Here is a 15,054-nt window from a genome sequence, read left to right as displayed (position 1 = left end):
ATATTTTAATGAAAAATTATTTTCAAATACAACAAACATCCTTGAAGCATGCGTTAATCAATCTGTATGGAAAGACTACAGACTTGAAGCTAAGTTATTAAATGCTCCCAGTTGTCGTTCGGCGGATTATAGAATAGAATTTGATAATATGGATATACTTATGACAGTATTATGTGCGTTTATATTCATTTTAAACGCATGTGGAACTTTATATGATTTTTATGCCACAAAGAAATCAAAGAGTAAAGGTAATTATTTGTTATAATTTGAATTAATAGAAATAAGATATTAACAATTTCAAAGCAGACATGAGTTGGCAGATTGAAATTTAGGAGAATCTCCGTGGTCGAATACAACGGCTGTATTCGTAAATACTATAACTATAGTTTAAACGTGCGTGATGTAGTTGTTCTGAATTTCATTTGTTAAGTTTAGTACATAATTTAAGTCACCTTGTCATCTTTGACCAATACGAAAACGATTAACAGAAAATGTTTGGCCGTGTTGGGGATTTTTTTTATATCATAAGGTGGCAAACGAGCGAGCGGTCACCTGAAATCGCTGAAATAGCGAAGTGACCGTTGCCCATAGACATACGCAATTGCATATGCGTCGCCTACCTTAAATCGACGGAGGAGAGGATGCACAGAAAGAAAATATCTTCCCTTTCCATGCATCCTCTCATCCGAAAAGTCCACTTCCACCTCCCATCCTTTCCTTATAAGAAAAAGGGTGGGAAGGGAAAGAGGACTAAATTAGGCCTCCGGCAATGAATAGGACAAGAAAATAGCCAATGCATCTGTTTTCCCTTAGAATATTGCAGTCACTCAAGTATTTTATCATGTTTTTGCGAGATAAAAAATTATATGATGAAAACAATGACATAAACATAAACAATGATATATACAAAGATATAAAAAAATGAATCTCAATTTCGTGGTATCATTGTTACATGAGAGAATTTATTGCACATAATGTATTATTATAATACCTTGTACGAGATTGACGTAGTTTTTACATGACTAACAGCATGAATTATTATTTTCAATATAAGAAGTTTTTCCGTATATTTCCGTATTTTATAATATTACATATATTATTTCCTGTATTTCATATCTCGTCTCCAGCTTAATAGAATGACAAATTATGAGTAATTAAAAAATTTTGTAAGGTGAAAAAAACTATTGTTCTACTTGGTGCCGATGGAATAATTGTTCGGATACTAGCGGCGCCGGTATGATGTTCACGCGGTTGATGAACGATCGATCTCGAATCTTTTTTGTTTATCCGCGGTTATGTTTTGTGATCAACATTATCAATTGAAAAACATGATCTCTTGTTTAGATGGTGATCAAATAATATTACATCGTTTCAAACAAAGTAATTTTTTTTCCAATCGATCTCAAAGAAGAATTAAGGACGATAAGCAAATTATTAATACAGATGCGGCCAAGCAACGGGCTAACACGATTTCTCACGGTGTCTATCATCATTGTCTCAATCTTATAAAAGCAATTTAATTTTTTTTAATTTATGCAGTTTACCAAATATTTTTTGTAAACTTTTGAATTGATTTCTTAAAAATTATTTTTTGTTTATTCTGCATACACAATGTAAGATTTTTACAAGCTTATTTTATAACGGGTATAAGAATAGTAATTATTATTTCCGTAATAATGAATAACTCATTGGGCTTATAAAATAAATTACAATGTTTCGTAAAATTCGTATAATAATTACATAATTCATAATTAGGCCGTATTGCAAATAAACTCCGATCACAAATGTGACTAAAACTACTACAAGTGACTTAAGAATATAAAGAAGATGACTTACCAACTCGATGCCTCGTTCACTGCTTTCGGGTTCTGTTCAATTCACACACTTTTAGTCAATAAGTCAAGGTCAAATTCGATATCAAAAAGTTAAAAACTATATTGCACTTATAACGTTAACACTATTTTTTAATTGTTAAAGTTACATCATTAATTTGTAATCACGTATTGAATTAATTCACCGTTCACACTAATCTAAATCCACAAATTGGTTCCGCGACTGGGAGTCATTGACCTTCACCGTCCGAACCAGAGAAGTTTTTGAAAAGATTCATTTAGGCGCGAAAATACTAATATAAAAAAGTTTACGTACATTTAAGTTGAAAAAAATAAGTTTTTAGAAATATTGCGAAATATGATATAAGTATAACTAAAACCTTTGTAATCATTTCTAATTGAAGCTGTGCTGCTAATAATGCAATTATTTCGTTTTAAAAACGCAGTGAATAATTCTATATAGGTATTTTTACAATATTAATTAACTAAAACTATATTTAGGTTGTTAATTCTTTTCAATTTACGCGCGATTGTCCCTTTTTTTCTTTTGTTTTTTAATGAAATAAAAGTGCAATAGTTCTTAGTGGCCAGTATTCGACCTTTTTGGCAGTATGCCAATTCCTCGTCTATCAAAAAGGTCGAATATATCAACACTCTTGATAAATCAATAATCGACCCATAGATGGCGCTAAATTGTAAAACATATAAGAACGTTTATTTATTTTAATATTATTTTTATCTAAAACAGTAAAATATGTTATAACAATAATTCAAGGTTTTCTAACCTAGATGCATACGACATATTGGCCACTGAGAAGACATCAATATAAAATAAAAAAACTATAAAATTAGACGGGAGTTAGAATTGAAAATAAAGGAATAAAAAGAATGTAATTCCGTGTTTACATTATGCCAGTACTGTAGGACACTAGCGCTGGCTCGGCATGGTCTGAATGGGCTCACTGGCGCCGCTTATCGTTTACGTTATGCCAGTAGCATGCCAGCGCTGATTTTTAATTTTTATTGTTTCCATCCTGCTGTACTGGCTTAATGTAAACCAGGTATAATATTGTAAATAAGAAAGTTAAGGTTTAATCTTTCTCATAGCCGTGGAGATGATCTTAGCGTTTTCGTTACTACGCAACTGGCCTAGATTGTTTCAACCAGACTACAGGTCAAGGCCACCTATAGATAGGCTTAAAGGCTTGGACGGTATAAGGTAAGCAAAATAATATCGCGGAAATTTTTCACTTGGAAACGTTTTCTAAATATGTAGATAAGTAAACGATCTCTGGAATATCATGATAAAAAAAATTAGATGACTGGTTTTCTTTGAATTTTTGACAATTGAAATCTATATAACTATGTAAAATTGCTTGTACAAACAAATATCTCCCGTAAAATATTACGAAAAAGAGATAGTTTTTATTTTTATTTATTCATATAGCTGCATTAACTTTTAATTCTGTTCAGATGATAAATACAAAATTCCAAAACTATGTAATGTAATTACCGAATGACAAGATAATATTTTATATCTATTTGCTGTTATTTAATTTCTATTATGATGTCGCATCTTTTTAATCGTGAAACATTGTTCTTTTTTATTTTTATATGTTCCTTTAAGATATGTTCCACTTCCTTATAAATCCGAATAACAATAAATAAATTAACTTTAATATTTCTTTTATAAAAAAAAATAATAATTTTAAAAATGTGTGTAATGTTTTTATTTAAATTTCAGAGCTATACTTATGATACTTCTTGTGACAGGACATTCATTTATTCCTTACGCAATGGCCATATCTAATCCACATTTTGTTGAACAGGTAAAATATCTTAATTATATTAATTAGAAATATTTATATACGAAAAAAACTACCTCGAATCATCATTCAAAGGCAAATGATAAGGAATATATGTCAGGGATGGTAAACCTTTACGAATCAATGTGCCATATTTATAAACTATTTTATGAGGTCGAAGAACTGCTATCATACAATTATGACTGCGATTATTGGGAACATTCCGTGGCGCAGGGATCATTTGTCATACAACACTTAGTTCACACCGTGTGCCATTGGTTCATTATCCCTGCCCTAGGGCAGCTTTGTCTCGTTTTTATGAACATTTCTTCTCCAATCTCGGATCCTCAACTTTATAATTCATCATCATACGCTCCCACTAGTCGCCATTTTATTAAATACAAGAAAATTTTAAAGATGGTATTTTCACAACAGTGGTAGAGCCCGCTATAACATCTTCGCACAAATTGGCCCAGCTCGCCCGGTGAAATACCACGACCACACAGAAGACAGGCGTCAAGTGGTAGCAATTCCGCGTTTCGTCTGAAGTGTGTACTTCCCGGAGGCCTAATTTAGTCCTCTTTCCCTTCCCACCCTTTTTCTTATAAGGAAAGTATGGGAAGTGGACTTTCCGGATAACAGGATGCATGGGAAGGGAAAAAAAAGGCAACGCATATGCAATTGCGTATGTCTATGGGCAACGGTCACTTCGCTATTTCAACGATTTCAGGTGGCAGCTCGCTCCTTTGCCACCTTATGATATAAAAATAAAAAATCTTTTTAGGTATATTACTTTCTTCCATACCACGTGTTTATAAACGGTGCAGTTATAGTACAGGCCTTCTTTCTGATGTCAGGAATTCTTTTAAGCTATAGCTTACAAAAAACAGCAGACAAGAAAACAATCAACTGGACAATGTTAATCAGCAATATTTGGACTAGATGGTTGAGGTAAAGGATTCATTTCAATTTGCATCCTCGTCAAATCATCATCATCAGCTCACTATACGTCCCCACTGAGGAGCCCGGAGCCTACCCTAAGTTAAGGGTGATTAGGCCGTAGTCAACCACGCTGGCCAAGTGCGGGTTGGTTGACTTCACACATATGTGCAGGTTGCATCACGATGTTTTCCTTCACCGTAAGAACGTCGGATAAATGTACATACGTAAATCAGAAATACACATTGATACATGGCGGGATTCGAACCCAGGACCTGCAGATTGCTAGTCAAGTGCTTGACCTCTGAGCCACCGACGCTCAAATGACAACCAAAAAAAAGTAACAGATACTCACATAACTCTATATTTCAATAAGAGTTTAATCATTATATTAACAACTAAATTAAATTACCTAATAAACTTAATTTAAATAAAGTTCAAGTTTTTGTGTACTTAACATCACATCCCTGTATAAACTTTGGTATATACTAAATTTGGCACACTTAACTCTTGATAATTTGGTAAAACAATTCTTAATATTTCTTTAGTAGTATCGAATTTAGCATGTTTAACTAAGTTACTGTAATAATTTCATTCATAGTTATACTAATGTCTCTCTTTCAGATTGACACCTTCCTTCGCTGTTATTCTTGCATTTACTTCGACGTTATTACGTTTCATATCATCGGGTCCTTTAGTACAGGTAAGAATATTATATTGACGAGCTAATAATAGCAAAGCATATAGCATAACTACTCAAGAACCTGGACTGCTGATACTGAATTCCAATTTAACTATTCATAATAATTGGGGATGGAAGAGAACTTTTGGAAAAACGGGTTTTTAGGAACGAAGAACGGCTAGAGACTCAACTTGTATTGACCATCAAAGACTTTTCTATTTCACCGCCAAACTAATTTGTACTAATCGAAAAATCGATGTATTTTTCAGTTGCTAGAAGTAACAGAAATAGAGGATTGTCGTAGCTCTTGGATGTGGAATTTTTTCTATTTACGAAACTACAAATATGATTCTCAATGCATGAATCAAACGTGGTGAGCATAGATTTTGATATAAAAGTACACAACTTATCCGTAAGTTTATACTGTCGAAACATTGATATAAAACGTGCTATCTCTCTTTAATTCAAAGAAATTGTAAAGGATGGCAATATATTTTACACAGATGTTTTAGAATGGTCGCGTCCACACTTTTAAATCACCGGTTCAGGTTTTTTGCGTGGATTTTAAACGAATTTGAACTAAAAGATGATTCTTATTCTTTTGCCAAAGTTTCATAGTTTATTTATATTTTAATTACTACCAGGTATTTAGCTGCCGACTTGCACTTGTACGCTATAGGTATGATGATATTCGTGTTAATAAGAAACACAAATTGGAGGAATTTGGTATTGGCGATATTGTTCATTATTGGAGTTGCTTTGACAGGACTGGTGACATACTTTTATGATTTAACATTTTTGATGGCGGTCTCACCGCGGTAAGTGTTTATTATATACTAGCTATAGCCCGCGATTCCGTCCATGCGGAATTAGAAAAAACTTAATTAGTGGCCTATGTGTTCTTCCAGACTATGTTCTACATGTATGCCAAATTTCAGTAGGAGCCGTTCAACCGATCTGGATATACCTTCAAACAAACATCAACCCATCCATCCATCCAAACATTCGCATTTATAATATTAGTAAGAAGTAATTTAAGATCGACAGATGAAAAATTAGCAAAGGTTTACATTGGCATGAAGATATGCATATAAATTTAAAAAAAATGATTTTGCTTATGATATTTTATGTAATCTTACATTTACCAGCTTGAGTTTTAAAACTGTAAAAGTGACATGTATCAGGACATTATACGCCGTTTTCCTACAATGATCTAACCGCCGTCTGCTGCTGTGAGTTTGTCAGATGCCCAACTATATTTTTAACTTTTTTAGGTCGTTAATGCGACTTTTTATAGAAGACCCAGCTTACAATTACCTATACACGCCAAGTCACACCAATATTCCTTCTTTCGTTATGGGATTGGCGCTTGGCATTCTTATCTATAATTTGCAGAAAAGAGAATTCAACCTGGAAATATATAAGGTAACCAAATTAATATGTTTTCAAACTTCGTCATTTCTGATGGTTTTAATTTAACTCTTAATAAAATTGGTTTATGTTTGTCTGTCCACTATTATTTAGTTATTATGATAGTAATATGTTAGTCACTTATGAGATAGTTATTTGAAGGGGAAATGTTCCCTTTCTGTGCATCTCCTCCTCCGTCAATTAAGTGTAGGCAATGCTTGCGTAATTGCGGATGTCTGTGGGTAATGGAAGACACTTAACTTACGGTAGGCTCCGAACTCCTCGGTGGGGACGTATCTGATGATGATGGGTAATGAACACTCTTCGTTAGGCGAATTCAGGTGGCTACTTGGTCATTTGCCATATTATAATATAAAAAATAGAAATAAATTTTCAGAAGTTCTTACCCATTTACTGGGCTACAATTCCTTGCTGTGTGGGAATACTTCTTCTTAACAGTATCAACTACATGGATGGTCCGCCATATCCATTGTACATTCGAGTGATATTCCATACATTTTTAAGGCCTGTGATGGGGGCGTTAATTGGCATCCTCATTCTTGGTATGGTGTTTAAATTTGATAGTAAGTAAAAATTAATTTTTACATTGAAAATATTTTTAATTACTAAATCCTAAGATGCCATGGTCACTTATTTCATAGAACGATATGTAGCATGTAGTATTTTATGCAAAAAAAATATCAGCTGTCAAGATACGAGTGCCGTGTGTAAAAGTATAAAAAGATGCAAAGATTCCTTGGTTTATATTGTAAAGTATTTTAAATGCATTTTTCAGATTTTTATCGCGGACTTTTGGAGTGGGAAGGCTGGGCTTGGATATCCCGAGTTTCTTACGGAACATATTTGATACATTTGACCTTTATACGAATAATTTTAGGCAGCTCAACGAAATTGTTTACTCTATCAATATTAACAATCGTAAGTAAGATCAGATGATTGTAGTTTGAATAACGAATACTTCAATAATGGTTTGATTTTGCAAAGTTTAAAACATTATGCATTTAAGTTTTTTTTGGAAATCAAATTCATCTAAACTATTGTTTAACAAAACTAGCTACAAATTAGCTCTCTTTAAGTTTATTTTTAAGCGTCAATAGCCTAATGGTTAATGGTACGGATATCCAATCACGAGGTCGGACGTTCGAATCCTGCCATTCGACTATTGTCGTAAACCATATCCTAGCACAAGCTTAGAGCTTAGTTGGAATGGTAAAAGAAATATTAGTATATTAACAAAAAAATCTGCTAATATTTTCTTCTTAAAAAAATATTAAATGTAGTTTCGCTAGTAAATACGACTGTATGTTATATCTTCTATAGTGTTAGGCAGAAAAATCCGACAATGTGCCGGTGTACTGGCACAACACTAGCTTTACTAAAATGTTGATGTTTATGTCCCCTCACTATTCATTCTGACACTTGACTTTGTAACGAACGCACTATTGGCGCCAAAAGATTCTAATTAATAATGTCCATTAAAAGTATGTTCCAAGTTCAAAAATTCTTTTATTTTTTCTCAGGTGCCAGTAATCGGTATGGCGTTTATATCATTTGTAGTCGGTACAATAATTTGGTTACTAATCGAATCGCCTGTAAATCAATTGGTCAAGCTATGGATGGAAACCCCTAATAAGAAAAGTGACAAACAGAGTAACGAAGCAAAGAAAAATGATAATATTGATGTCCATGTCCAAGTTATAACATGAATTTTTTTTATGAATATAAAAATATAAAAATGTAGATGAAATGGTTTTTCTTGTTTAACATCATCATATGTTGCTGGCTGTTGCTCGTGACTCTATCCTTACGGAATAAAAAACAAACTTGGTAGCTTATATGTTCTACTATACTATGTTCTACATCTATACCAAATTTCAGCAAAATCCATGCAGCCGTTCTGAAGATACCTTCTAACAAACATCCATCCTTTCATATATCTAAACTTTCGCATTTATAATTTAAGATTGGTTAAGACTTATTATAATTTAAAAAAAATATATTTTATATAAAATATTTTTAATATTAACATTGGCAATATAACAAAGTTATGTACATAACTAGGACTAGTGTACTATTATTTAGTACCTAATAGAATAATTAATTATCAAAAAACTTTTATAAAAAGTTATATCTCCATTATTTACAGAGAATTATGAATTCGTTTTATTCATAATTTAAATATAAACCTATATTCTAAAGCTATTTAATGTAATATAGATAAATATTTTATTATTATACATAATATATTTATTACTTAAATTTATATTTTTTCTAGCTTATATCTATTTGTACAAAACATTTTAAAAACTATACATTTCAGCTAGAACTTCTATTCCGAAATTAATAAATACTGACGTACACGAACAGCTTCAAGCATCTGCAGCAATTGACGTATGCCATAAACGAACGCAGTTTGCAGTCGTCCCAAAAACGTCGCTTACAGCATGGTGACTACTCGACCACTGTCGACTGTCTGACCTTGTACGGCAGGCCTAAGCGTGATTTCTTTCTCTCTTAGTAGGATCATTTTCGATATCCTTTTCCACTTTGGCTCCCGGTAATATTATTTTGGATAAAGCTATCGATGGTGCTTCAACCAGTAACCAGAACGGATAGGAAACCAAATACGAGATCATAACAGTTCCCATGCATACTAAAAGCTGAAATTAAATTATATTTTATTAAATAATAAGTAATAAAATATTTGATTTATGTAGTCTGTCAAAGTTTTTATTCGTAATTCTCGTGATTTTTTTAATGAAAATTAATCATTCCTTATTCGCTGCTCAGGAAGTAAAAAGACCTCCTAAGTAGTTGGAAATTTTATAAATTATTTTATGATGCCTAACATCTATCATAGAGAACAAAAGGCAGTTTTTCTCGTTATTGTTGCTTGCAAAAAGTAAACTAATACTTACAACATGGGCTATAGAGACGTGCATCAAAGTTGTCCGTGAGCCTGTCAAAGTCCTGACGAAGAGTACATGCAGAATGTACGCGCAGTAGGAGACTCTAGCGGGTGACGCCCAGCCGTTCCATTCTAATATGCCTCTGTACACATCTGAAACCAATGAACATTATTTATACAGTTTGATAGATTAACCGTAGAACAAAGGTTTGATTATTTAATGCAAAAGTTATTTGAGTTTAAAAGTTGACTCCGTTTTATTTTCCGTTTCTAACTTATCTTAAATAATTACAAGGCTTTTTTTATTTTTAGGTGTTGTAATTTAATCTTTCAATGAACATAATATCTAGTCTATTCTAGTATGGTTAACAAAATGTTTACTTACCTTCAAATTTAAAGGCCATTCCCAGAACAATGACACATATAATGGATGAGAATACAGGCTTAGCGATTCCCGAAAATATTGCTTTCAAAATAATAGGAGCTTCAGTTTCGTAGAAATAAAAGAAAGATCCCGAAGGCAAAACGATAAGCATAGATGGAGCTATTGCCCAGTAAATACATCTGTATTTCTGAAATCCAAAGGTATAAAATTGTAGTCAACAATTACTTATAGAAAATATATATTAATAAATTTCCTTTAAAAAGGAGACCTAAAAAAGTCATTTGTGTGTACCATAGGAAATTTTTTGTACTAATACGGGATTCGAATCCACGAGCATGTAATCTGATGTAATCTTAACTAGGCTATTGGCGCTTATGAAATAAATTAAAGGAACGTTTTAATTTACCTTAAATCTCTCAATATTGAAGTCTTTCTTCTGCAAGTGATAAATCAACATTCCTAGTCCGAGTCCCATTATGTAACTGGCCAAGTTAGTATGTCCTCTTTTGTATGTATTATTGAATGTTGGATCCTTCACAAAATAATCACGAACTAACCTGTATAAGTAATATATTCATAAGTTATCTGAGAGATAAGAGTAGAGAAATATAGAACAAAGTAAGGAATGGTGTGAAAAATGATATGTATAAGAAGGGATTGAACTAGGATATGACAGTTCGCAGAAATTCATGGACATACAGAAAGAGAATATTTCCATATGCGTCCCTACGCCAAATCCACTTCCCGTTCTTAATAGTTTCTTATAAGAAGAGAATGGTAAGGGAACTTGGAGTAAATTTGGGACTCTGACGCGCATCAGACAAAACGCAGAATTGCTTCAACTTCCCGCCTGTCTCATGTGTGGTCGTGGTATTAATGGTAACGTTTTTACATATTCATAACTAGATGATTTCCTTTAAACAGTAGTTGAAGAGCATATCGTTTCGATGTCTTCGATTTACATATTGTTAGAAAGAAAATCCGATATTGTGCCGGTGTATCTGCGCAATACTCACTATTCATTCTGACACTGGATTTTTTAGCGAAAGCACGTCATTCGCGTCAAAGGATTCAAACTAATAATGTCTAAAAATACATGTATTTAGACATAACTGGTTAGAATAATTTAGACCGAATGCCGCGCTGAATAAACTGGCACATTTTCGGATTTTCTTCCCAACAGTTTTAAGAACTATGTTGATATACACTTACTCTGGGGAGATGATCAACCCAGCGTCCAAGTTCTGTAAGTACGTGTGACAGGCAGGGATGATTAGGCTGACCACAAACAATACGATGAGGACCACGCGTCTGGCGACCGCGGTAGTCACGAGGGAGAAGATTATAAGTCCAACCACGTACAGCTGCATGTCTGCTGCAATATACCTGTAAATTAAATAAAAATTATATTTAACGTCAAAAATAACACACTTTTAAATCTATAATTTCTATTAAAGTATTAAAGCTAGAATAATGAAATAAAAAATGTTGTGTAGCAAATTTTATCAGCGTTATTTTAAAGCAGTTTCTTATATAACGCTTTGACCACGAAGAAAATTTAAAAATAAAAACAAAAAACTTAAAAAGTAAGAATATAATACTTCGCATCATTGCTTTATAATTATACTACATATAATATATATAAAGATTGTAGTATTTCAAGCTCAGTTATATTCCAAGTAGTCTCGAAGTTTCCTATATATCTAAAATATCAGTTAGTACGAAAAAAAAATCATAATTTATAGCATAAAAAAGCCTTATATTATGTCGACCTCGATGTTATTTTGTGATTTGTTTTGTTTGATTTGTGATATTGATATCGTCAAATAAGTTTTATTTGCGGATCATTAATCGATTATTCAAATGCGCATCATAAAAATTTCAATGATATTTCCATTAGTCTATTAAATAAAACTATAAAATTAAAACATTTATAATTAACGACACACGTGTGTACATAAATAAAATATTAATAATTAATTTGAATGCAAAAAAACACATGATTTAAAAAATCCAATTTGCCCGACTTTTTTTTTATATCATGGTAGCAAACGAACGAGCGGCCACCTGAAATCGCTGGAATAGCGAAGTGACCGTTGCCCATAGAGATGCGCAATTGCATATGCGTTGCCTACCTTTAATCGACGGAGGAGAGGATGCACAGAAAGTAAATATTTTCCCTTCCCATGCATCCTCTCATCCGAAAGATCCACTTCCCATCCTTTCCTTATAAGAAAAAGTTGGAAAGGGAAAGAGGACTAAATAAGTCCTCCGGGACGCACACTCATCAGACGGAACGCGGAATAGCTTCCACTTCACGCCTGTCTTCTGTGTGGTCGTGGTATTTCACCGGGCGAGCCAAGCCAATTCGTGCGATGATGTTAAAGCCGGCTCTACCACTGTTAACCTCTTTGACACTTAAAAAAGAATGAAAGACTAAACTCGAAAAATCTGATTAAAGAATTGATACAAATTGACATCGACAGACTGACACCAGCCAAGAAGAAATGGAAGAGTCTAGATGATGCTTTCAGCACTCAAGGCGGCCCTTATACAGACGATCAAGGAGTAAACTTGTGTTAAGTAAAACAAATCATTATCTTTATAATTACCATGTCTGAGGCATGCACTGTGATTCGTCGATGTAATTGTTGAGGTAGATCAGGTTGAGCCAGCCGTCGCGCCGGCAGTCCTTCACTTCGACGCCAACTGTGCTCTGTAAAACACGAATGCCGATGAATAACATACAAATTAACGTTTGTTTAGAATTGTTACTAGAGAGATAATTTCAGTCATATTTATTAAGACAGAAAAAAAATGCATGCTAGAATAATCTTACCTGCCACAATGGCCCAGATCCAGCAAATCTCAACCATGTCGTGGTTACAGCAAGAACTAGAGCGTACGTTGGCGTCAATCTGCAATAAAGCTAAACTTATCAGTCTTGCGATATTTGGCAATGAATTTATTCTGCATAAACATAGGAAGACAAATTAAATTTAAAGACTAGAAATAGCGAGAAAAATTAATATTATACTAATTATAAATACAACTAGCGGTCGCCCGCGACTCCGTAATCGCGGAATTAAAAAAAAAACAAAATTAGTAGTAATAGTAGTAGCCTTTTCGTTCTTCCAGTATATGTTCTATATGTCTGCCAAATTTTATCGAGATCTGTTCAGCCGTTTTGGTAATATCTTCAAACAAACGTGCATCCATCCAAACATTCACATTTAAAACATAAGTAAGATAGTTTAAGATGCTTTAGAAACAATAGACATCAAGTTAAAAATAATACTGAATTTCAACTGTCGCAACGACTGAATAAAAACATTACAGCTATCTGTGTTTATTTCAAAGAGAGTAAGAGGGATAGCAGTATAGTTTTTATACAAGTTTGAAAGTGTTAATTCACCGTTAAAACTTACCTTAGCCATCTCAAGATGATACCTTTTGGTATCATGGTCCAGGATATTGTTTTCTTCTCTGCTAACAGGTTTAAATTATAGGCTAAAAGACATCCTGACATTACGAAGAATGTCTGTACTACAAGCGCTCCATCGATGAACAAGTGACAGATTATATTGTAATATTTCTGAAAACATAAAAAAAAACGATTCAATTTTATACTGTGGATTTCGACATACCTGTTACTATACGGAATTAACATTTAAGATATTGATAAGTAATAAGATATTTTTAGTTTTCATTATATAAAAATGAAGAGAAAAGGAAAATGTCTGTAGTGGAATACTAGCGTCATAAGAATTTATTTCCACTAACAGAGTATCCGCGCGACTATTTTCGCAGACGACTGCTAGTCTTCTGCACAAGGTTACTTGTTCTTTTTCATCGCTTATACTTATATTATAAGTTATTTATATATTTCTTTAAAAGTATTATAAAAATGTGTGTACTCACTTTTTCAAAATTATGGGGATTTTCAGAACTTACTACAAATGGTAGCAAAGAATGTTCCATGATGACTATTATTATTGACAGAGTCCTGCAAATAAAAAAATATAAATCATAAAGCAAATGTTAATTAAAATATACAAAGCATAAAAATAGTGATATGTTCGAATTGTAGTTTATTTTTGATGAATTTATCCTATTGTTTGATATGAATATTTACCGTAATCCGTTGAACCCTTTAAGGCGTTTAAGGCGTGTCTCCGGGCCGAGAGCTGGGGGCGCCACTAACCTCTTCCAGTTACGTTTAATCGAGAAACATAAAAGTAATTTGTTTCCTGCAAAAAGGTTACGAATATCAACATTTTTTTGCAAATTAAAAGTGGGGTAAAACTTGCGCGCGTAATACATAGCAAATAGTGCGCTTTTCTTTTTTAGGCTTACGTTTGTCTATGTTTTTATGCATGTAAGAAGTAAAAACTAATATTATAAATGCGAAAGTTTACATATATGGATGGATGGATGTTTGTTAAAAGGCATCTCCGAAACGACTCAATCTTTGTGAAATTTGGCACATGTAGAGCATAATCTGGAAGAAAACTTAATAAGTTGACTATGTGAGTCAACTTATTAAGTTTTTTTTTTAAATTCTGCGCGGTGGAAGTCGCTTACGAAAGCTATTTGTTTATATTTCTTTGATTCACTATCTAACTTAAATAAACTTGAAATAAAATAAGTTAGAATTAGCATTGCACAATATTAAAACACGCGAAGGTAATGCAGAGTAATTACTTCTAATTAGTTTTAAGTTACTTTTGTATGACGGAAAGGTTTATCCTTAAATTATATAAGTTATTTGAAATTAATGCTTCCCTCCTCCTCCTGCTCCTTCAATATGAAATTTAAGCGCGCGCGGTCGCACGAACACTGCGCTCCGGTTTATATTTTGTTTAAAAAGAGATAAAGTGCAGAAAATTAATTTACATAATTACGATACAATCAACTTAGTTTAACTTATTGTGGTTGTGACATTTTTTTTTAGTGTTGAGTGCCTTTTTTAACCAATTATCAGTCGACTAACAATTAATATTAGGCAGTGTCTCAGTATCGCTTAAATGTCATAGTACAGAGTTATTGCACTTTATAGAACAGTACGTAAA

At 32.9% G+C, this 15,054-nt stretch overlaps 3 protein-coding genes across 3 annotated transcripts; 2 read left to right on the top strand and 1 right to left on the bottom strand.

The window, feature by feature from the left end:
• The first annotated feature begins 189 nt into the window (after positions 1 to 189).
• Positions 190 to 6,791, top strand: LOC106114007 (nose resistant to fluoxetine protein 6-like). The gene is made up of 9 exons (XM_013307067.1): positions 190 to 248; positions 2,940 to 3,051; positions 3,577 to 3,661; positions 4,422 to 4,588; positions 5,201 to 5,279; positions 5,528 to 5,631; positions 5,903 to 6,076; positions 6,533 to 6,683; positions 6,783 to 6,791. The coding sequence occupies exons 2-9, from the start codon at positions 2,948 to 2,950 to the stop codon at positions 6,789 to 6,791; spliced, it is 873 nt and encodes a 290-aa protein (XP_013162521.1). The 5' UTR covers positions 190 to 248; positions 2,940 to 2,947.
• A 278-nt stretch (positions 6,792 to 7,069) lies between these two features.
• LOC106114166 (uncharacterized) lies at positions 7,070 to 8,553 on the top strand. Its single transcript, XM_013307265.1, has 3 exons — positions 7,070 to 7,252; positions 7,465 to 7,607; positions 8,210 to 8,553. The coding sequence occupies exons 1-3, from the start codon at positions 7,138 to 7,140 to the stop codon at positions 8,393 to 8,395; spliced, it is 444 nt and encodes a 147-aa protein (XP_013162719.1). The 5' UTR covers positions 7,070 to 7,137; the 3' UTR covers positions 8,396 to 8,553.
• Positions 8,554 to 9,023: 470 nt separating this feature from the next.
• Positions 9,024 to 14,228, bottom strand: LOC106114137 (nose resistant to fluoxetine protein 6-like). Its single transcript, XM_013307230.1, has 10 exons — positions 14,118 to 14,228; positions 13,904 to 13,988; positions 13,411 to 13,577; positions 12,822 to 12,900; positions 12,595 to 12,698; positions 11,195 to 11,368; positions 10,389 to 10,539; positions 9,983 to 10,169; positions 9,608 to 9,750; positions 9,024 to 9,349 (listed from the first exon to the last, which is right to left on the bottom strand). The coding sequence occupies exons 2-10, from the start codon at positions 13,961 to 13,963 to the stop codon at positions 9,182 to 9,184; spliced, it is 1,233 nt and encodes a 410-aa protein (XP_013162684.1). The 5' UTR covers positions 13,964 to 13,988; positions 14,118 to 14,228; the 3' UTR covers positions 9,024 to 9,181.
• Between the last annotated feature and the right edge of the window lie 826 nt (positions 14,229 to 15,054).

Source organism: Papilio xuthus, unplaced genomic scaffold (assembly GCF_000836235.2).
Source record: "Papilio xuthus unplaced genomic scaffold, Pxut_1.1 DF828142.1, whole genome shotgun sequence".
Taxonomy (NCBI): Eukaryota; Metazoa; Arthropoda; class Insecta; order Lepidoptera; family Papilionidae; genus Papilio; species Papilio xuthus.
The sequence above is the reverse complement of the archived record's forward strand: the minus strand, read 5'-3'. Positions and strand labels throughout refer to the sequence as shown.